A 23,131-nucleotide genomic window follows, 5' to 3' on the forward strand; every position below is an offset into this window, starting at 1 on the left:
ATATTTTAACTCCTTGTCTTTTAACCCAGCATGAGAGTTGTGTGGTCTCTGTCTCTGTCTGTTCTTTTATTGGTGTTTTATTTGCTCTTACAGTGTTTTTATTTCATTCATCTTTTATTACTTATTTTATTTGTGTGTGTTTTTTTAAACCATTTTTAAAAGTGTTTTATGTTTTATGATGATTCTTTTATAGTATTCTATTTTATTTTCTGACAGCGTTTTATGTTCTGTGTGTTTGAACTTATTTTACCTCACTGTGCAGCACTTTGCTAAACTTGATTGTTTTTTAAATGTGCTATATAAATAAAGTCGATTTGAAGTTAGCAAATTTGCTGCCTGGAAAGTTGCATTAAGGTACTTTTAAAGAACCCAATACTGTCATGGTAATACACACAACTAACCACAAAAGTCCCAACCCTACAGACCTGCACGGTGTAACCCCCCAAAGATGTGGCTCGTCGAGCTCGTGCCGTCTGAGAGGCGTGCCTGCTGGCCACCAGGAAGAGCTCGGCCAGACGCTGCTCCATCAAGCTGGCAAAGCTGTGGTAGTTGGCCTCCAGGGAGGAGCTGTCCACGTCCTGGATGACTTTAGAGTAAGGAAAGAGAAGACACAGCATGTGAAGAGGTATTCAGACAGAGAGGTGGGGAATGTGGGGAACCAGGTGTTATTTCTGCCTGTGTGTTTGGTGTGAATGTGTTGGTATGAGGAACTAGTTACCTGTTTTCACCCAGTAGTTCTTGGTAGCCATGGATGTGTTGAGATTATGGTATTCAAGCGCTGAAGAAAGGAAGAGAAATAGATTATGTTATTTGAAAATGAGTTTTGTTTAGTGTTCTGTTGTCATGTTTCAGCTCTCACATTTACTAATAACATGAACAAATTGGAACAGTTTTACAGACTTGTGACACAAAATGCCAACATCCTCTCTGACTCTTTAAAGGCACTATGAGGAGTTTTTAACTGGCTGAGAAACAGACTGAAACTGATACTGATGCCTCTTTATGACCCTCAAAAGCAAACAAGACCAGCAGCAAGAACACTGATACCTTCTCTGTTGTCATTTTAATGCCTTAAACTGTTCTGAGGGGGTAGGTGTCAGTACAGATGATTGACATCTTGCTTTAGAAACACCCTTTTTTGGCTGTTTTCATTGCAAATAATCACATTGTGTGATAAATCTAAATGTTAGAAGACAAGAGGATGAGGTTATTGTCTGAAGACACTTATTTTGCAGGCACAGGACAAGAGATAAGAGGTATCACTTTGTCCACAAGGGGGCACCAGAATCGATACAAGCTAAAAGTTCCTCACAGCAGCTTTAAATAAATACAATGTTGTGTCTAAATTGATTTATTTATCAACTAGAATTATTCTTGTATGTTATGGGGCTCCATTTGTGAAGTTGTGCACACTGAAAATAACAGCTACATTTCTCCACATTTAGCTCCAAAACATCATAAAAATTTAGAGTGCATTTTTAAAAGTCACTTTTTTATCACATTTAGAGGAATATTTGTGATCTACATTTAATTTTGTTGTGAAAAATATATTAAGTGAAAATCACTATTAAATCCAAATGCTAAATACAAATATAAATGTTAAATATAAATAAAAAATGGTAAATGTTGAATATAAATCTAAATGGTAAATGATAAATAGTAAATGATAAATAGTAAATGTTAAATCTAAATCAAAATGTTAAATCTAAATGTTAAATGTTAAAAGTTAAATCTAAATGTTAAAAGTTAAATCTAAATGTTAAAAGTGAAATCTAAATGTTAAATGTTAATATCTAAATTTTAAATTTTACATCTAAACATTGATTGTTAAATCTAAATGTTAAATCTAAATGTTAAATCTAAATGTTAAATGTTGCTCCGCGATCCTAAATATTTAGCTGATATGTAAATTCACACTGCTGCCTAGAGGAAATACCAAAATAAAAGCTTCATAAAGCGATACAGACTTAGCAATAGCATCTAGCTTGTCCGTCCCATAGACTGGGTCAGTTCTGTCTCTGAGTGTTGTGAAATCTCTTTGTGGACTCCAAAACTGCCTTTAAAACATTTTTACGGCAGAAAGTCCAGCTAGTAACCCACTGTTGCTAAGTAGGTATCACTTTATGAAGCTTTTATTTTGGAATTCACGCTAGGCGGCAGTGTGAATTTACATATTAGCTAAATATTTAGGATTGCAGAGTAACATTTAACATTTATATTTAAAATTTAATATTTAGATTTAACATTTAGCATTTAGATTTGTATTTAACATTTAGATAAATCAATCAATATTTAGATTTAACATTTAGCATTTAGCATTGACTTTGTAAAAAAGTTTTGGAGCTAATAATATTTGAGAATTGTTGCAACAGAGATATTGCAACCAATTCCAACAGTTACAAATGGATTGTCTCTACATAGGAAACATATAGAATTTAGCTTTCGATTACAGAACAAAGGTATTGATGAGTCTCTGATACAGACTGTATGCAGGAAAACTTTTAGCTTTAGTTTATTAAATTAAGAGGAGACATGAGTAATGTGCTTAACATGCCTGAATTTTAACTTTAGAGTCAAGTCTCAGCAGATGTGTGTCTAACATGAGTCTGGTCCTGCTGGAGGTTTCTGCCTGTTAAAGGAAGTTTGTCCTTGCCACTGTAACTTGCTAAATGCTGCAAAGTGCTCTGCTCATGGTGGATTAAGATGAGATCAGACTGAGTCCTGTCTGTAAGATGGAACTGGACCTGATCCAGTTTTGATGTTGGGTCTTTGTTAATAATAGAACATATAGAGTACGGTCTAGACCGGCTCTGTTTGGAAAGAGTCTGAAGATAATGTTTGTTGTGATTTGGCTGCTGTATAAATAAAGATTGATTGATTGAAGTTAAGACATCACTAATTAGATTCAAAGCATTCAACTGATGCATTAAAGCCTTGTGAATGAAGCAGCTCAATATTCTGCAGTGATGGATCTGCAGAGTGGGAGACGGATCACAAAATTACATCAAACACTCCCTGTCAGATTTCATAATCAACCTTTAGTTGACAAGTTTCCCCTTCATTTTCTCCATCCATTAACAGGAGGTTTCACCCTTTCTTTATGCCTCATTCTTCACTGTTTACCTGTCAGTCTCTTTACTCCCTTTACAGCTGATTCCTCTCTTACCCATTATCATACTCTAGGTCAGCAGGCCTCTTTTCTGTGTCCTGTTCAACCATCCACCAATGTCTCCCTATATTTCATCTGCCTGTCTCACCATCTGTCTTCACCTAACACCCACGAGCTGGCTGTGTGCCGAAAGCTGTGTTTAGCTGGAGTCATTGGCAGTGGAGCGGCAGTAGCTGTTAATACCCCGTTTTTATGCTAAGCAGACTGGCTGCCTGTCTGCTGCCATCTTGTTTCCTCACATTTATACCACCTGAGCTCTTATCCAACTTAAACCAGCTCATATTTGACACTAGTATGAAGTATTACACACACTATACTGCCTTTTAGGTAATCAGTTAAACTGGCTGACAGACACTGCACATAAAGACTGCTCTATTCAAATATCAATACTCAGGCTGCTTTGATTCAGAGCTTCAATCACCCCACTGCTCTCAGTTAATAATTCGACCACCATCATTTTCTTGATATAAATATAAAAAATGTTTGATAAAAATTCAATAAACAAACCTGTAATTACCCCCCCATAAAATGGACGGGGTACTAGTGAGCCTTAAAGCTGGGGTTGGTAATCAGATTTAGATACACTTATTGTTATGCTGGTTAAAATGATCTTTATGTCCTGATGGTAATCAATACATAATGTGTTCTTAAAAAAGAGTGTAAAAAGCTGCTATCTACAGCCGGAGTAAACCTGGGAAAACACCAACCAATCACCGTTTTTTGGCTCCCTAAATTTTAAACCAATCAAATCCCGTCCAGCCGTTCTGCCCTCCTCCTGCGCGTACATTTCCCCGGCGTGCACTCCTCCGAGTCCCCGTCTCCTGCCTCTGCTTCCCCTGACTCTATTTACTGCCCCTCTCGCTCGTCCTCGGGCCTGTCCCCTCTGACCTGATGAGGTGCTTTGCTCAGGACTGTAGTCCGGATCAGAGTCTAAAAAGCTCTCACCAACAAGCAGAATAATTAATGACGTTCAGTAAGTCCTACAGAAAATATAGATTTATTGTAGCGTCTGTCCGGACGCTGTAGGGATGACGAGCCGATTCGTGAACACGTTGAGTTTTAATAACCGGTCACTGTCGGCCGTTACCACGCCAACCAACAAAACAACAATCAATGTTTGAATGAATGAAAAACTTCTCCTCTTGTCTCTCCTCTCTCCCACTCGCACACTCTACACCTCTCCTGATGCCTTCACTGACCGTCAGCACTGTAGGAATTAAGAACATCTACACTGAACATGTTTAACAAACAGTAGAGCTGTTACAGTATTATATATGTGTTATAACTTTTCTCCTGATATCGTGTCACCAGTACAACTGGATAATGCTAGAATGACAGTTGTGAGTACTAACAGCAGCCATGTTTGTTTGTGTTTTTAACTTTCACTATGATAATGTTTTGGTGAGGACTGGTTTTGAATCAGTCACCATCATATGGTCGAGAATCAGCGGCGCTCGTGCATGTGAGCGGGGGGGCGTCGTTTTGGAGGAGCTCTGAGGGAGGGGGGGAGGGGTTAGACGGAGTCATGAGGAAAAGCTACATTCAAATTCATGCTGGTTTTCCGAGACTACCAACCCTAGCTTTAAATGCTAGTTGCCACCCAACATTAGACAGACGAAGAAGACGGCATTGAACGGCCAATCATGTCGCGGGATGAGAGGTAGGCGGGGCTTAAAGACGTTTGGAGCAGAATGTAAACACAGCTGAGACGAGCGACACTGAAGAAAACTGAAAACCTAGCAGCTCAAAGCAGAGTCGTTAGTCTGACACTGAGTCAACTCTGTGTTAACTATTAACTTCATACACTTCATTAAATCTACTTTCAGGATGTGGGGAAAGGAAGAGCACAGAGACAACTTCTGCTGTGAACATGTTTAATGTCCACCATGACTGTAGGACAACTGAACACTGAATAACCATGATGCATTCACTGAACTGTGGGAAACAACATCACTCTGCCCGTAACCCTAAGTATAAATAAAGATTGATTGATGAATCATCTTCTGATGATTAGAGCTGTATGGCTGTCTGCCCTTTAAAATCTCACAGATGGCATTAGAGGCTGGGCAGAAAAACAAACAGATCTCAAGAGGGCTATTTATGGGGTCTGCTAGCCTTGACCTACATTTCCAGTGAGTCAATATGTCTGTTTGAGCTGCAGCAGCTTAATGTTTTGATTGTAATTAATGTATCATATGATGTTTTAAACACTACAATGTTTACATCACTGGATTTATAACGAAGCAGAAAATAAAACAACACACACTAAACAAAAACAAAACAGGAACTTACAAAATAATCTCAGTGGACCTAAATCATTTGGGGAATGGGAATTTTGAACATATGGACTTATTGAACATAAGTCATGATCACGCACTGATGAACTGATGACTATGTTAAAGTCGTGAACATATAAAAACAACATTTTTAGCTGATTAAACTTTGACTTTCCTTCAAATTTTTCCCAAAGTGATTTCAAACTTAGAGATCATTTTTTTCCATATTTCACAACAATGTCATACATATTTTGTAGCGAAAAAAACTAATTTATTGTATGTTTCTTCTCTGAATTGTTCAGTTTTTAGTGGAAATCAATGAGCAAAATATAATTATTGTCTAGGGATGCCATGGCAACATTCAACCAGTCATCAATCATCATGGTACAGCAGGTTACATATATAAAAATACAATACATGTTATAAATATCTCAATGTCAACTCTAAATATACCTCATTATGTCATTTAAACATGTTCTTAAATAATACAAAGACTGTATGTTGCTTAATGGAATAATGTATGAAATGTAATAAAATGATGATTGACAGATCTGTAAATAAATGTCCTTATAAACCTGCTGTATCAGTTTTGATACACACATTTTCATGGTTTGACTATAAATGAAGTAATGAAATATTAATCAGTTTTACATCAATCCAGTAACTACTCCTCTTGAAGTTTCAGGAACAATTTGAAAGTTTTTTTCATCCAAACTTTTTCAAACTTGTTAAAAATATCCCTGAAAAACCTTGAGTGGGTCTCTGATCCACAGCTGACATGTTGGATGTCTCAAGTGACGTGGATTATCCGTGCACTGCATGTCTCTGATTGTATACATCAGGTTTTTACTGAAAGAATATATCACACTGATGATGTAGAGGTCTCAGAAACTCATGTATCAAATATGATACGCTTGGAGTTATAGGGTTAAGGAATTAAACAAAAAATCTCATGACTGGTTGTCATTCTTTAAGCTATTCTGCTGTTTCAATGATCAACAGTGGCTGGCAGTAACATATGCAGGTAGTAGAATGGGAGCAGCTGACATGGATCCAGACACTGCAGGACTCTCAATAAACTGAAGTTAACTTTGCAGATGTTTTACAATGAGAGCATATTTCCACTGAGTTCATTAAATTACATTTCTTGTGTTATATTCTGTGGTACTGTGCACAGGCAAAGTAATTACTACACTGTATACAATCAGTAACAAGCTAACTGCGAATCCAGTCAGATAAAGACCATCATTTGGATTTATCACTGTTATACTTTAGGCCCTTAGCGACCACATGGTGCATGGTGGTTTGACTTACGTTCAGCGATGACCAGGGGTGGGTAGAACAGGAAGTATCCCACCAGCTCGGCCGTCAGCTGGTTGAGGAGGCCACTGGAAATCGTCCCGTTAAGAATCTGATCCTCGTTTTTAACCACATACACCAGAGAGACCGATGGAGAGCCAGGCTCCTGGAACACACTCTGAATCTGAGGGAGAGAGAGACACAGAGGATCAGTATTTATTATTTTATAAAATGAATCAGTTCACTAATGCAGCAAACACGGCACCAACAGGCAGCAGGAGGTGTAAACATGTTAAAATATCATAATAAAACATTGTATATTTGTGAGGGCCGCGAGAGAGTTACTGAGTACGGTGGCCCTGTAGGCCAATAATATTCAATATTTCAAAAGCGCAAAATACATTTCACAGAACACAAATAAATTTCACAGATCAAAAATACATTTCACAAAACCGGAAAGGGTAGGACCATGGTACTTGTTTGTGATTGGCTAAACCCAAGTCTGTTTGGCATCAGTCATTAATCCTTTCCTGTTTACACTGGATACCGCAATAGCAGAGCCAGTGTGAAATGTCAAGTGTTTACCAAGATGGAAGAGCAGCTTGAGTTGATACTCAATAATTCAACAAGGGACATACATATAGTGGGATCCAAACAGTTGTCCAGGTCCCAGCAGCTCTGATGATATTGTAACAGCTCTACTGTTTGTTAAATGTGTTCAGTGCAGATGTTGATAATTCCTACAGTGTTGACAGTCAGTGATGGCATCAGGAAGGCTGTGAGCAGAGTGCAACAGGAGGGAGGGGCGGAGGTGTGAGAGAGAGAGAGAGAGAGAGAGAGAGAGAGAGAGAGAGTGCAGGAGAATATATTCATTCATTCAAAGTTTCTTGTTTGTTTGTTTGTTGGCGTGGTCACGACTGACATTGACCGATTAATAAAGCTCTTGTCTTCACGAATCAGCTCGTCATCCTTACAGCATCCGGACTAGGGGTGGGAATCAAAAAATGGATCTGACTTAGAACCGGTTCCACTTGATCAATTCCATCAGAATTGTACACCTCAAATGTTATTGATTCTTCTTAACGATTCATTTCCCAGCACAACGTCACGCCACGGTACGTCACGTTGCGGTACGTTGCATTACGTGTCACACGCAGCGGAAAATGAGGCACCGAGAGCAGGTAAAATACCTCCGCCATGACCCCCGGAGGAAAAGCGTTTTTCCTCTCCAAATTCAAAGTCTTATCCTCCAGGCTCGAGGGTCCACGTCCGGACACATGCGGCTGAGAATGAGGTCAACCTATTGTTCCGTATGTTCAAGTTGAATATGTTAATGTTCAGTCTTGTGCAGACATCATTTTGGAAAAAATTAAATGGTTCCTTTTGGTGCTGCAGACTGTGTAGAACTACTTTTTTCCCCCTTAAAAAAATACTCAGGAATCATGAAGAGAATTAATAAGGAATTCGATTGATAAGCAGAATCGACAATGGCATTGACATTGATAAAATCTTTTCAATTCCCACCCCTAGTCCGGACGGACGTTACAATACTGCCCCCCTAACAACATTCAATGAAGAGTATCTGCCTCTTCTATGCAGTCCGCTTTTGAAATATTTATCAGTATTGGCCTTCAGGGCCACCGAACTGAGACATTTATGACACTACTAAAAAATGAAACAGATATCGTAGTAAAGAGGACAATATTTGTAGACGTTTGATATTTCCTTTGTATTCTTCAATGCATAATAACAATTCACCATGAATCAAACACAGAACCTGTATCTGCCTCTGCTTACTGAGCACCAATTCATGATAAAGGTAAAGTGTGCTTACCTCATGACTTCCAGGGGAAAAACATTTTTCATTTAATTTCATATTCATTTTATTAAAGGTGACATATTACGCTTTTTTCATCAAAATATATTGGTCTAAGAGGTCCCCAAAACATGTCTTTAAAGTTTATGCTCAAAAAAACACTTTGAAATCAGATTTTGGTCTGCCTGAAAAACCCTCTTCTTCAGCCCTGCTCAGAACAGTCTGTTTTCTCTCTGACCACGCCCCCTCAGGAAGTGGGTGTGCCCTCGGCTCTCCAGCACGTTGATCTAATGTTTACATGTTGGCTGAATATACACGGCTGCTCAGAGATCACGTTACTTCAACCCTCTGAATCTGATCCAGAATCTGATCCTGACGGAGAGGCGCCTGCAGCAGGACCTTTCTGAACCATTGGTCACAGATTTAGTGTTTCTTGTTGTTTTATTTATCAGTATGTCGACGTGTGTCTTGGTACACAGCTACGAACATGTAGCTACGTGGCTATGCTAACTAGCACTAGCACTTATCCATGATAAATAAAAATCATCCACTAGATCTTCAAATCTGCAGACGTGGGGAGTAAAACCGCCCTTTGTGTTTATTAAGACAGCCTACAACTAGCATGCCTCCCTCCTAAGCTCCTTGTTAGCACACATTTGTGCAGGTAATGAAAAACAGAGGAGGGGTTGAGTTGTATTTTATACAGTCTATGGGCTGAACAAGCTCCGAGCTCTGACTCCGTGACAGACCGGATATTGTTGTTACGTAACAAAAACACTGAAGTCTGAAACGGCTCGTTTCACACACATTTACAGAAAGGTGGAGAAATCAGAACAGGGGCAGAATGGATTTTTTTCATTCTCGGGGGGTTTGTAGACATGCCAGGGACACATATTTCAGGTAGAGAACCATTAAAAAGTCCATTTTGCATGATATGTCACCTTTAAGAAGAATTGTAGAAGAGCAACAGTGTGACTGTACTGTAGTTGGTACTTAATATGTTTGAATCACCAAAGTGTCACAATTTCTCCAAGAGCTTCCATTTCAACGTTATCATGATACACATATTATATGTCTAAGCTTGCATCATTATATGTCTGAGCTTGCATCAGCCTCCATGAAGCCGTTCAGTACCTCCACAGTGAGCCTGCTGTAGGTCTCCAGCACTTTGTCTTGAGCCTCTTCAAAAGCACTTTCCAGTCTCTGCTCCAAAATCTCCACAAAGTTGCAGGAGAAGATGTTATCTGTGGGGCCGACGAACCTCAGCACTAGGAGAGAAGAAGAAGAGTTCAGTTTGATTTCATACAAATGTTTCTCCAGGAGTTGAAAAGGCAGATTATCTGGGGCTGAGGGATCTGCAGGCTGAGCATTTATCGTATGGTCTGTTGTTTCTTCGTTTGAAACCTCGTATGAATGCAAACAACACATTTCATTTGAAATGAAGGTTTAAACTGTAATGAAACAAATGACTGGAGAACAGCAGGGAATACTCAAACTTTTGGCCCCAGGGTTACATTGATACATATGTTTTTATTCAAGGGCATCCCATTTCATATTTTTATAAATATCACACACTTCCATAATATCCCAGTTTGAACTAGGTCCTATCATAGCCTGAGGAACATAGTGTTATTACAAATTTGGGAAACTCGAAGTATGGGATGATGACCTATAACACATGTGGAAGGATTTCCTTGACAGACAGCTGTCAAAGCTGGACCATAATTTCAACAGTCTAAAAAGTTTGCACAGAAGGAGTATCTGTGGACCCCCTATAATGACTATCACGCCTTGATGGAGGGAGTTAGTGTCAGTCCACTGCAGAAACCATGTTCATGTATACAATGGTTTAAATGTTCCTCATGCGTCTCACACAAACCATCATGTTAATAACATCTATTTATCTCATTTACTTAGTTCAGTTTATTTACCCTCTCCTTTGGAATCATCTACCAGTCAGGGTCCGGGAGGCAGACACCCTCTCTACTTTTAAGAGTAGGCTTCAAACTTTCCTTTTTGAGAAAGCTTATAGTTAGAGCTGGATCAGGCTTGGACCAGCTCTTAGTTATGCTGCTATAGGCTTAGACTGACACCGGGGTAACTGACACACTGGGATACTATCTCACCCCCTTCCCCCCAACCCCCTCATCACTTACTTTAACTCTCCCTGTCCCATTAAAGTTACTAACCATAGACCTTTCTGGAGTCCCTGAGCTCCCTTGTCTCGTAGGTTCCTCTGAGCTGCCGTAGACGTCCTCCTGCTGTGGACGTTCCAGACTCCAGCGGCAACAGCTACTACTACTCGTCTCATCACTATCACCGCTCCCTCTCTCTCTTATTCTCCTCTATCCCTCTTTCCAGACCCAACTTGGTCAAGGCAGATGTGTGTCTAACATGAGTCTGGTCCTGCTTGAGGTTTCTGCCTGTTAAAGGAAGTTTATCCTCTCCGCTGTAACTAGCTAAATACTGTGAGGTGCAATGCTCATGGTGGATTAAGGTGGGGTCAGACTGAGTCTTGGTGTTGGGTCTCTGTTCATATGTTGACATAGAACGGAGCTGGACCGCAGCGGATCAGAGACGGACCAGACATGGATCTGGTGGAAGTCCCGTGTTAGAGTGCATTTAACCACCTTTCTGAAACGACCCCTGCTCTGTTTGTACGGCCTCCTGAGATAAAACTTGTTGTGAAATAGCTCTATGGAAATAAAGCTGATTGATTGACGTCTTTGTTTGTTTGCATATTGTTGGCATACCTTTGATAGTTTGTATGAATATGCAAAATAAACTTTTAAATCAATAACAACACTAAAAATGTAATGTTTGTTGGATGAGCTTCATAAAACTCAAACACTGGACCAATGTGAACTTCACTGAGAGAACTAACACGCTTTCAATCCACACATCCTGTAAAAACAATTTGTGCTGCACTTCTGTTCTGTGTGTGTTTGTGTGTGTGTGTTTGTGTGTGTGTGTGTGTGTGTGTGTGTGTGTGTGTGTGTGTGTGTGTGTGTGTGTGTGTGTGTGGGTCTGTGCACACATGCTGAAATGTGTTTTTTTAAGAGGCTTAAGGGCCAGACTGAATGGACCAATTTGCCTCTGCTCTGCAGCCCTGTGAGTGTGTATGGGATTTAGGGAATCAGAGAAGAGTAAAGGAGAGCAGACATGTAATCAGACTTTTCTAATTTGGTCTCTGCTCTACTCCTCCCCTGTGTCCCTGCCCGTGTTCTCATTCAGCTTCCTATCTCTCCGCTCTCCTGCATAACATCCCTCTCCAACATCCTGTGACAGGTCTTTGATCTGTGAGGTTTCATCACCTGTTTTTATCTGCAGGTGAATGTTCGCAGGGGGCAGCCAGGTCGCCACCGGAACCAGAACTGCCTTTACCGAGGGGGTGTGCTGCCTGATGTCCGACAGCAGCTTATCAAACCCGTAAATACTCAGAGCCTCGACCACCATGGAGGAGATGTAGACGGTTTTCCCGCTGGTCACGTAGTAACCCAGCGTCACATTGTGGGGACTGCAGTCATCGTGTTCCACCTGAGGGGGAGACAGAGAGGAAAAAGAGACATCAAGCACTTTTCTATCACAAGCTCAAATAACTATAGTAAGAACTATGGGGTCAGAGCATCCTGCTCTATGGGGTCAGAGCATCCTGCTTCATGTTCTTCTTGAAGGTTTGAGGTTGAAATTAAAATGCATCAGAAACCTCTCTACAACGTGCTGGTGGTGAAACACAGGAGCACATTCAGTGAGAGACTCATTCTCCCTAAATGCACCACAGAACACCACAGGAGGTCATTCCTGCCTGTGACCATCAGACTGTACAACTCCTCCCTCTGATCACTGAACAATAACCTGTACTCTGTGCAATAACCATACAATAACCGTACAATACACTGTGCAATATTCCTGCCACTTCAACATCGGGTATAGATCTCCTCCTGCCCAGCGCTTTTGTACATAGATAATGTTAGCTATTCTGCACTTCTGTAAATACTTTATTATTATTATATTTATTCTATTTTATTTCATTTTTATTTTATTTTATATGATCTTTATTTTATTTTATTTCATTCTATTTTATTTTATTCTATTTTATTCAATTTTTTATTTCATATGATCTTTATTTTATTTTATTTCAATCTATTTTATTTTATTCTATTTTATTTAAGTTTTTATTTCATATAATCTTTATTTTATTTTATTTCATTCTATTTTATTTTATTCTATTTTATTTTATTTTTTATTTCATATAATCTTTATTTTATTTTATTTCATTCTATTTCATTTTATTCTATTTTATTTTATTTTTTATTTTATATGATCTTTATTTTATTTTATTCTATTTTATTTTATTTTACTCTATTTTATTTAAGTTTTTTTTTTACATGATCTTTATTTTATTTTATTTCATTCTATTTTATTTTATTCTATTGCATTTTATATTTATTTCATTTTATTTGATCTTTATTTTATTTGATCTTTATTTTGTTTTATCTCTATTTTATTTCATCGTATTGTATTTGATCTTCATTTTATTTAATTATATTTTATTTGATCTTTATTTTATTTCATTTTATTTGTATTAAAATTTTATTTCATTACTTCTTCTAATAATATTTTGACTTTATTACATACTGTTTATAAGAGCTCTGTAATGCCTGAATTTCCCTCCCCGGGATAAATGAAGTATTTCTGATTCTGATTCTGAAACAAATATTTCCAATCATTTTTTCTTCCTCAAGTGCTCATCTTAGCTCGAGCTTCCAGAACTCTAAGTCTGACAACATGAGTCCTGAAGAAACACATATGGACAACAACTGGTGATGAGTCAAGGCCTGTATTTCTAGACTGGTACACCGCCCACCTTCCTCTACCCTCCACCGTCATCTACTCTGAGCAGCTCTGGCTCTTTACGTTTGTTCGACCCTTCCTTTTCCTCCCTCTTTCCCTCACTGTTCCTCTGTAAGCTGGCTGCCTGTTTGTGTTTTAGAAAGAAGAGACATCCCTCTGCTGGAGCTGTGTCTCCAATCTTTTCTCTTTCCAAATTCTAGGATTCATGTTTAATAAAGACCAGAAACTAATTTCAATAGCTAAAACATTTCAGAATGAATGCTATACTTTTGTAAACATACAGGACAGAAGACTGAGGGTCTGACATGGGGTGGGTAAAAATATCGATTCAGCAATGCATTGCAACACCCCCCCACCCCCACCCCCCCCAATTAAATATCTCATCCATCCATCCATCCATTATCTTGACCGCTTATCCCATTAGGGGTCACGAGGGGCTGGAGCCTATCCCAGCTGGCTTTGGACGGAAGGCAGGGTACACCCTGGACAGGTCGCCAACCTATCACAGGGCTAACATAGAAAGACAGACAACCATTCACGCACACACTCACACCTACGGGCAATTTAGAGTGACCAATTAACCTGGTGAGCATGTTTTTGGACTGTGGGAGGAAGCCGGAGAACCCAGTGAGAACCCACGCATGCACGGAGAGAACATGCAAACTCCCCACAGAAAGGCACCTGCCCAGCCGGGGATTCGAACCAGGAACCTTCTAGCTGTGAGGCACCAGTGCTACCCACTGCACCACCGTGCAGCCCCCGATTAAATATCGTTTCAGCAAATCCTTTGAATCGATTGACCTCCTGGCCAGTGGGGGGGCGCTGTGCATGTGATTCATATTGTATGGACTGAGGCCGCACTCTCCCAAACAACAACAAAAGGGTGACCAAAGCAAGCAGCAGCAGCGTGAAGCCAGCGCCTTCAACTTTGAAATCTAACGTTTGGGGTCATGTTGGATTCCCGTGTAAATCCAGAACGCAGGAAATAGACAAACGGTCTTTGTAAGCTGTGCCAGGTAGAATTAAAGTACTGCAGTAACACCACAAACCTGCACAACCACTTACACTGACACCATGAGGATGCTTTGCAACAACCCATGGCTAAACCTTTTGACTCAAAACAGACGCAACTCCACAAATCCTTTCCCTGCAATCTGCCACCAAGCTCTGTCTACTCTGTCTCTGTCTGCACTACCGGAGGAACAGGAGGCCCCCAGCCCCAGTCCTCATCCAGGGGGAGGAAGTAGAGAGGGTGGACTCATACAAGCACCTTGGGGTCCATATCAATAATAAACTGGACTGGTCCACCAACACTGAAGCCATCTACAGGAAAGGACAGAGCAGACTGTTCTTCCTGAGGAGACTCGGGTCCTTCAGTGTCTGCAGCAGGCTTCTGAAGACCTTCTATCAGTCTGTAGTGGTCAGTGCTTTGTTCTTTGCTGTGGCATGCTGGGGTGGAGGCATCAAGACGGGTGAGGCCAGCAAGCTCAACAAGCTGGTAAAGAAGGCCCGCTCTGTGGTTAGTCTAGAACTGGACAGTCTGGAGTCAGTGGCTGAGAGGAGGGTGATGGACAAACTGCGAGCCATCCTGGACAACCCCTCTCACCCTCTCAACCCCTCTCACCCTCTCAACCCTCCTCTCACCCTCTCACCCTCTCAACCCCTCTCACCCTCTCAACCCCTCTCACCCTCTCAACCCCTCTCACCCTCTCAACCCCTCTCATCCCCCTATCAACCCCCCTCTCACCCTCTCAACCCCTCTCACCCTCTCAACCCTCCTCTCACCCTCTCAACCCCCCTCTCACCCTCTCAACCCCTCTCATCCCCCTCTCATCCCCCCTCTCACCCTCTCAACCCCTCTCACCCTCTCATCCCCTCTCACCCTCTCAACCCCTCTCACCTTCTCAACCCTCCTCTCACCCTCTCAACCCCCCTCTCACCCTCTCAACCCCTCTCATCCCCCTATCAACCCCCCTCTCACCCTCTCAACCCCTCTCACCCTCTAAACCCCTCTCACCCTCTCAACCCTCCTCTCACCCTCTCAACCCCCCTCTCACCCTCTCAACCCCTCTCACCCTCTCAACCCTCCTGTCACCCTCTCAACCCCCCTCTCACCCTCTCAACCCCTCTCATCCCCCTATCAACCCCCCTCTCAACCCCTCTCACCCTCTCAACCCCTCTCATCCCCCTATCAACCCCCCTCTCACCCTCTCAACCCCTCTCACCCTCTCAACCCTCCTCTCACCCTCTCAACCCCCCTCTCACCCTCTCAACCCCCCTCTCATCCCCCTATCAACCCCCCTCTCACCCTCTCAACCCCTCTCACCCTCTCAACCCTCCTCTCACCCTCTCAACCCCCCTCTCACCCTCTCAACCCCCCTCTCACCCTCTCAACCCCTCTCACCCCCCTATCAACCCCCCTCTCACCCTCTCCATGATGAGCTGTGGCTGATGGGGAGCTCATTCAGTCAACGCATCATTCCACCACGGTGCAAGACTGAACGCTTAAGGCGCTCCATAATCACACCATGTCAACCTGTCACTACTGGACCATTTTTAATACTGCCTGTAATTACTGCTATTCAATCCATTGTAACATTTGCATTTATCTAAATTCCATTTGTAACATTGTATATATCTAAGTTGTATTCTATCTTTATTTATCTATATTTATTTTTACTTATTTTATTTTACTTATTGAAACTTCTTCTTGATTGTACTTATGTCTGGGTTGCTGCAACAACTGAATTTCCCCAACTGATCAATAAAGTAATATCTTATCTTATCTTACTCACTTATATTTGTGCTTCCCATGTACACAGATACGACTACACGATGCAGCACACACATGCCTGCATTCAGTGGCTTTTCTATGAGTAACACTTTCCTCTGAGGAAACACCCATAGGCCAGAGCAGCGCCACACTTACAGTACACTATGCACTCCATATGCACCAATAACTTATTATTGTGCACATTTGTATTTGTTTTATTGCTGAAAAATGTGAGGTGACATACCACAGATGTTCACATGGGCATGAAAATAAATATTAAAAAATGGTCAACAGGTCCTCTCATTATTTGTGTATTTCTACTTCTTACTGAATCGACATCAAAGCATTTGAATCAATATCAAATCAAATCGATATTGAATCGTGAGGTTCTTAACAATACGCAGCCCTAGTCTGACCCAGGACTTCTTCAGTCCAGGACTGGCTTTGGGTGCAGCAATAAAAAGGTTGGATGCTATGTAAGACTTTGCAACTTACACCAAAATTGATGTGCAGAATTGTCGCAGTGCATTAAGCTGGCAGGAAGTTTAGAGACCACCACTGTTACAAGTATTCAATTCCAAACTAGACTATATGATGGATGGCCGTGTGACCGGTGTTTGAAGAGGCTGCTCTCAGTTGTTAGGAGTCTGAGTTTTCATCTGTGTCTGTGTCGGACCCTGTGTCATTGTTTGAAGTGAGGTGGAAACATGTATGAGAGTCAGTACGTGTTAAAGTCTGAAGAATAAACTCTTGCTAGGATCGTCAATAATCCATCAGCTGAGTATCTGGAGCTACGACGCCCAGCAGGGTTACAGACCACAGCTCTGCCTGGAGTGCAAAAGGACACAGAAGTAGGACGAGCAACGTATGGGCCGCGGCCATGAATGAACTTAATAACATCCTCAGTGAACAACAGATGGCTCATGATGCATTCTTCATTTCTGCTGGACACTTCAACAGACACGTCTTAAAGCTGTTTGTTAAGATTCTCCTGGCAGATGAACTTTGCTCCCAGAGAGAAAACAAACCAGACTTAGTTTTCACAGCACACACAGGTTTCTTAATCACTTCTACTCACAGGCAAACAGGATCATAAACTACTGTGTGCCCCTCCTCTGTTACATTAAACTGTATATCTTCAGTATATGGATATTGGCTGCATGAAGCACTTTGAATATACAGCACTATGAACAAATACAACTTAAATGACTGAGCTGCTAAATGTTCACTGCTTTTTATTCATTGCTGCAATAATTGTAATTGTTCTGAGTATATTTTATTAAGCTATTAAGTGTTTTAGAATGTCTTTAATGTATTTTTAATGGGAGTTTGTTTAAAACTGTAAATTCAAATCTGTTTCTGCTCTGTGACGCTGCAGTGAGCAAGGAGAATAGCATTTGATCTTTTTATGTAGGCAGAAGAAAATTGACTTAAAAACCAAATCTCGTCTGAATTTTTTTCTTTCAATATAACATTAAAACTATCATGTAGACAGAGCCTTTGCCATCGCTGCCCCCACTCTCTGGAACTCTCTCCCTCCACTCATCCGCAACTCTGACTCTCTCCTCTCATTTAAAAACCACCTCAAGACGTACCTGTTCCAAAAAGCATACAACACATGACCTCTCCCCCCGCCCCACCTCTGTCCCTGTTTTGTTTTATTTATATGTTTTATTTTTTAGTTTCACCTTATGTAAAGCGACTTTGAGTACTTAGAAAAGTGCTATATAAATTCTAGGAATTATTATTATTATTATTATTATTATTATTATTATGTATCATGGCGCTGTGGGCTAACAGTTTAAGCATGCACCCCATGTACAGATGGTATAGTCCTGCATGTCTTCCTCCACTCTCCACCCCCCACATTTCCTGTCTCTCTTCAGCTATCTGATTAATACAGGCGAAAATGCTCCCCCCCCCAAAAAAAATGTATAACATTAAAACTATCATGGATCATATTCTTTGCTAAACTGAACAAAGGATGGCAAGTTCAAGCCAGCCTTTAGCCTCCTCATTAGTGCTACAGTGTGCCCTCCTGTCACTCGAGTAACTGTGCCCCCACTGTCCCTCAAAGTGATTTAATGTGTCTTCATTTAGCTGGTCTGCAGAAAATGACCCTACCTATATGAGCATGTGTCTGTGTTTCCTGTGATGTTATGAATGAACCTGCTGCTACTGATGCTTTTGATAATTAACTGTTCACTAACCCTAAACTTAGGAGTCATCTGGAAACAAAGAAAGGCAGAAAACTCGAGTAACTGTGCCCCCACTGTCCCTCAAAGTGATTTAATGTGGCTTCATTTAGCTGGTCTGCAGAAAATGACCCTACCTATATGAGCATGTGTCTGTGTTTCCTGTGATGTTATGAATGAACCTGCTGCTACTGATGCTTTTGATAATTAACTGTTCACTAACCCTAAACTTAGGAGTCATCTGGAAACAAAGAAAGGAAGAAAACTCATTACATTTTATATTTTCAAGGTTTTTGTTGATATTTTTTACCACAATGGGTAAATTGTACTATTTTTAGATCACTTTTGTCATTTAATTTTTTTTTTTGCATTTGCACAACTAATTATATATAAGTAATAGAAAACAAACAAAGGGAAGAAAAAATTAATAAATATAAAAATACAATAATAATAATAAATAAATAATAATAATTAACAGTACAAGTAAAAATGAAGATAAACATAAGAAAACAAGGTTGATAAACACAAATAAATAATAATAATAATAATAATAATAATAATAATAATAATAATAATAATAATAATAATAATAATAATAATAATAATAAACAATATTTTTAGATAACTTTAAAAAAACACATTCTTGAAGACATCTCACAACCCCCCATTTGTGTCTCTTGACCCCCCATGGGGTCCCGACCCACACTTTGAGAACCCCTGAGTTACAGCTTGAGATGGAGCAGACAGTGAGAGCAAATGATGCATGGTTCCTGGAGCTATCAGCAGCCACATCCATTCCTAGTGAGTTCCCCCTCAGTATTTTATCTTGTGATGTGGAAGTTCACGTATTGATGCTACACATCGGATACTTCATAATCACTGTCCCTGATTCAACCAATCATCATGCAGCAACAACCCATAAGTGCACTTCCTCCACATATCTGCTTAATTTTGTTTTGTTGGTTCTGCTGATAGATTTCTCCTTTCCCCAAATCACAGTCTACATTATCTAACGTTAAAAACTGAGGGGTGTGTGAGTGTCTGTGTTTTGTTGCAGAACATAAACGAAAGTGGACTGGAGCTCAGAGACTCTGAGTCACTCCCTTTGCGAGCTCACAAACAACTGGTTAAAAATAGAAAAGCTGGCAGATGAGGACAGAAGACGGACAGACAACGGGATTAAGAGAGGCAGGTGGACTCACAGAGAGGCGCACAAAACGCAGACCAACATATAGGTGTAACAACCAGGCAGGCTGAAATCTCTGACTTATACCAGAGGAGCAATCAGAGAGGACGATTGAGTCAAAGAGGCGATACTGAGACACACGGGGAGAAGAGAGTGTTTCAGGGAAAGACAGAAAAGAAGATAAAGGTTCAGTTATAGAGGAGCAAGAGGATATACAAACCACCCAGAGACAAGCACAATCCACAGAGAGAGACAGAGGAGGAGATTTCACTGCTATGGTTTCAAAATGTACTCCGTTTTCATTACAATGACCATGTGAGAGACAGAGAGGATGACTTTGTGTATTTAACCCCTCACTGCACACTTAACCTCATATCTAACAGGTTATTTGGACTGAAACATCGTGTGCATTAGTCATCTCTCTGAAGACACCATGCACCCGTCAGACAGGTCTGACGCTGACAGAAGAAACTGAATATTCAACAGGGTAAACAAACACCTCTTACTCTACCGTTTTTGGCATTCAGTTTCTTGTAGACTGAAGCCAGGTATCAAACCGGAACACACACCAGTGTGTGTGCATCCAAGGATTACAATTACACATTTCATAGTAGGGCTGGGAATCGCCGGGTGACTCGCAATGCGATACGATTCAATATGTTAGGTGATACTCGGCCCAGAAGAATGATCCCATCATGATGCAGCAATACTGAGATAACTGATATATTGAGATGAGATCTCTGGGTAATAAGATGGACGAGCTAACAGGACTAGCCAGGAGTCAGACGGAGTTTCAGGAATGTAGCATGGTGTGCTTCACGGAAACGTGGCTGCATCAGGATATTCCAGACCACAACGTCTCCATTGACGGCTTCCAGACTGTCCGGGCAGACCGGGATAGCAGCGAGAGCGCTGTGGGCCTCCGACCATGTTATCTGCACAGGGAGATCTCACATGTCATACTGGTAGCTGTTTACATCCCCCCTCTGCCAACCTGACTACAGCGTCCAACGTTCTCAACGCTGCCATAGCCAGACTCCAGACAGACCACCAGAGTGTCCTCTTCCTGATCTCCCGACAGACCACCAGAGCGCCCTCTTCCTGATCTCCAGACAGACCACCAGAGTGTCCTCTTCCTGATCTCCAGACAGACCACCAGAGTGTCCTCTTCCTAATCTCCAGACAGACCAACAGAGTGCCCTCTTCCTGATCTCCAGACAGACCACCAGAGTGCCCTCTTCCTGATCTCCAGACAGACCACCAGAGTGCCCTCTTCCTGATCTCCAGACAGACCACCAGAGTGCCTCTTCCTGATCTCCAGACAGACCACCAGAGTGCCCTCTTCCTGATCTCCAGGCAGACCACCAGAGTGCCCTCTTCCTGATCTCCAGACAGACCACCAGAGTGCCCTCTTCCTGATCTCCAGACAGACCACCAGAGTGCCCTCTTCCTGATCTCCAGACAGACCACCAGAGTGCCCTCTTCCTGATCTCCAGACAGACCACCAGAGTGCCCTCTTCCTGATCTCCAGACAGACCACCAGAGTGCCCTCTTCCTGTTCTCCAGACAGACCACCAGAGTGCCCTCTTCCTGATCTCCAGACAGACCACCAGAGTGCCCTCTTCCTGATCTCCAGACAGACCACCAAAGTGCCTCTTTTTGATCTCCAGACAGACCACCAGAGTGCCCTCTTCCTGATCTCCAGGCAGACCACCAGAGTGCCCTCTTCCTGATCTCCAGGCAGACCACCAGAGTGCCCTCTTCCTGATCTACAGACAGACCACCAGAGTGCCCTCTTCCTGATCTCAAGACAGACCACCAGAGTGTCCTCTTCCTGATCTCCAGACAGACCACCAGAGTGCCCTCTTCCTGATCTCAAGACAGACCACCAGAGTGTCCTCTTCCTGATCTCCAGACAGACCACCAGTGTCCTCTTCCTGATCTCCAGACAGACCACCAGAGTGCCCTCTTCCTGATCTCCAGACAGACCACCAGAGTGCCTCTTCCTGATCTCCAGACAGACCACCAGAGTGTCCTCTTCCTAATCTCCAGACAGACCACCAGAGTGTCCTCTTCCTGATCTCCAGACAGACCACCAGAGTGCCCTCTTCCTGATCTCCAGACAGACCACCAGAGTGCCCTCTTCCTGATCTCCAGACAGACCACCAGAGTGCCTCTTTTTGATCTCCAGACAGACCACCAGAGTGCCCTCTTCCTGATCTCCAGAAAGACCACCAGAGTGCCCTCTTCCTGATCTCCAGACAGACCACCAGAGTGCCCTCTTCCTGATCTCCAGACAGACCACCAGAGTGCCCTCTTCCTGATCTCCAGACAGACCACCAGAGTGCCCTCTTCCTGATCTCAAGACAGACCACCAGAGTGTCCTCTTCCTGATCTCCAGACAGACCACCAGAGTGTCCTCTTCCTGATCTCCAGACAGACCACCAGAGTGCCCTCTTCCTGATCTCCAGACAGACCACCAGAGTGCCCTCTTCCTAATCTCCAGACAGACCACCAGAGTGCCCTCTTCCTAATCTCCAGACAGACCACCAGAGTGCCCTCTTCCTAATCTCCAGGCAGACCACCAGAGTGCCCTCTTCCTGATCTCCAGACAGACCACCAGATTGCCCTCTTCCTAATCTCCAGACAGACCACCAGAGTGCCCTCTTCCTGATCTCCAGACAGACCAGCAGAGTGCCCTCTTCCTGATCTCCAGACAGACCACCAGATTGCCCTCTTCCTGATCTCCAGACAGACCAGCAGAGTGCCCTCTTCCTGATCTCCAGACAGACCACCAGATTGCCCTCTTCCTAATCTCCAGACAGACCACCAGAGTGCCCTCTTCCTGATCTCCAGACAGACCACCAGAGTGCCTTCTTCCTAATCTCCAGACAGACCACCAGAGTGCCCTCTTCCTGATCTCCAGACAGACCAGCAGAGTGCCCTCTTCCTGATCTCCAGACAGACCACCAGATTGCCCTCTTCCTGATCTCCAGACAGACCAGCAGAGTGCCCTCTTCCTGATCTCCAGACAGACCACCAGATTGCCCTCTTCCTAATCTCCAGACAGACCACCAGAGTGCCCTCTTCCTGATCTCCAGACAGACCACCAGAGTGCCCTCTTCCTAATCTCCAGACAGACCACCAGAGTGCCCTCTTCCTGATCTCCAGACAGACCACCAGAGTGCCCTCTTCCTGATCTCCAGGGAACCATGTATTTATTTTATACACAGCTTATTATCTTATTTGTACAACTTATTGTGTACAGATCAACTGTAATGACTGAATTCCCCCCCTGGGATAAAGAAAGTATTTCTGATTCTGATTATTGCAAAAGAATCATGTAACGATACATCACCATGTTTTTTAACTGAAGACCTAAAAAGCCCTTTTAAAAGGCAAAGTGCAGGATTTATGTGTTTGGTTTCACTGAGGTGAAACAATCCACATTTTTAGTTAAGTCCAGCCATCACAGGTGAGTGACACTCTCTATGCATACATGAGTGCGTCCTCCGTCTGTCCCCTCGTCTCAGCATCCAGAGCTGCAACATCTTTTTCTCTTT

General features: G+C 42.2%; 1 protein-coding gene across 1 annotated transcript in view; it reads right to left on the bottom strand.

Annotated features, from left to right (window-relative positions):
• Window positions 1-23,131, bottom strand: part of kiaa1549la (KIAA1549-like a) — a 93,106-nt gene that overhangs the window by 44,388 nt on the left and 25,587 nt on the right. Inside the window, exons 5-9 of the mRNA XM_034684882.1 lie at window positions 11,875-12,097; window positions 9,695-9,828; window positions 6,760-6,928; window positions 719-778; window positions 426-586 (exon numbers count right to left, since the gene is read on the bottom strand). Of these exons, the coding sequence (XP_034540773.1) occupies window positions 426-586; window positions 719-778; window positions 6,760-6,928; window positions 9,695-9,828; window positions 11,875-12,097 (747 nt within the window). The remainder of the gene's footprint in view (window positions 1-425; window positions 587-718; window positions 779-6,759; window positions 6,929-9,694; window positions 9,829-11,874; window positions 12,098-23,131) is intronic.

The sequence above is a fragment of the Notolabrus celidotus genome, chromosome 6 (assembly GCF_009762535.1).
Source record: "Notolabrus celidotus isolate fNotCel1 chromosome 6, fNotCel1.pri, whole genome shotgun sequence".
Classification (NCBI taxonomy): domain Eukaryota; kingdom Metazoa; phylum Chordata; class Actinopteri; order Labriformes; family Labridae; genus Notolabrus; species Notolabrus celidotus.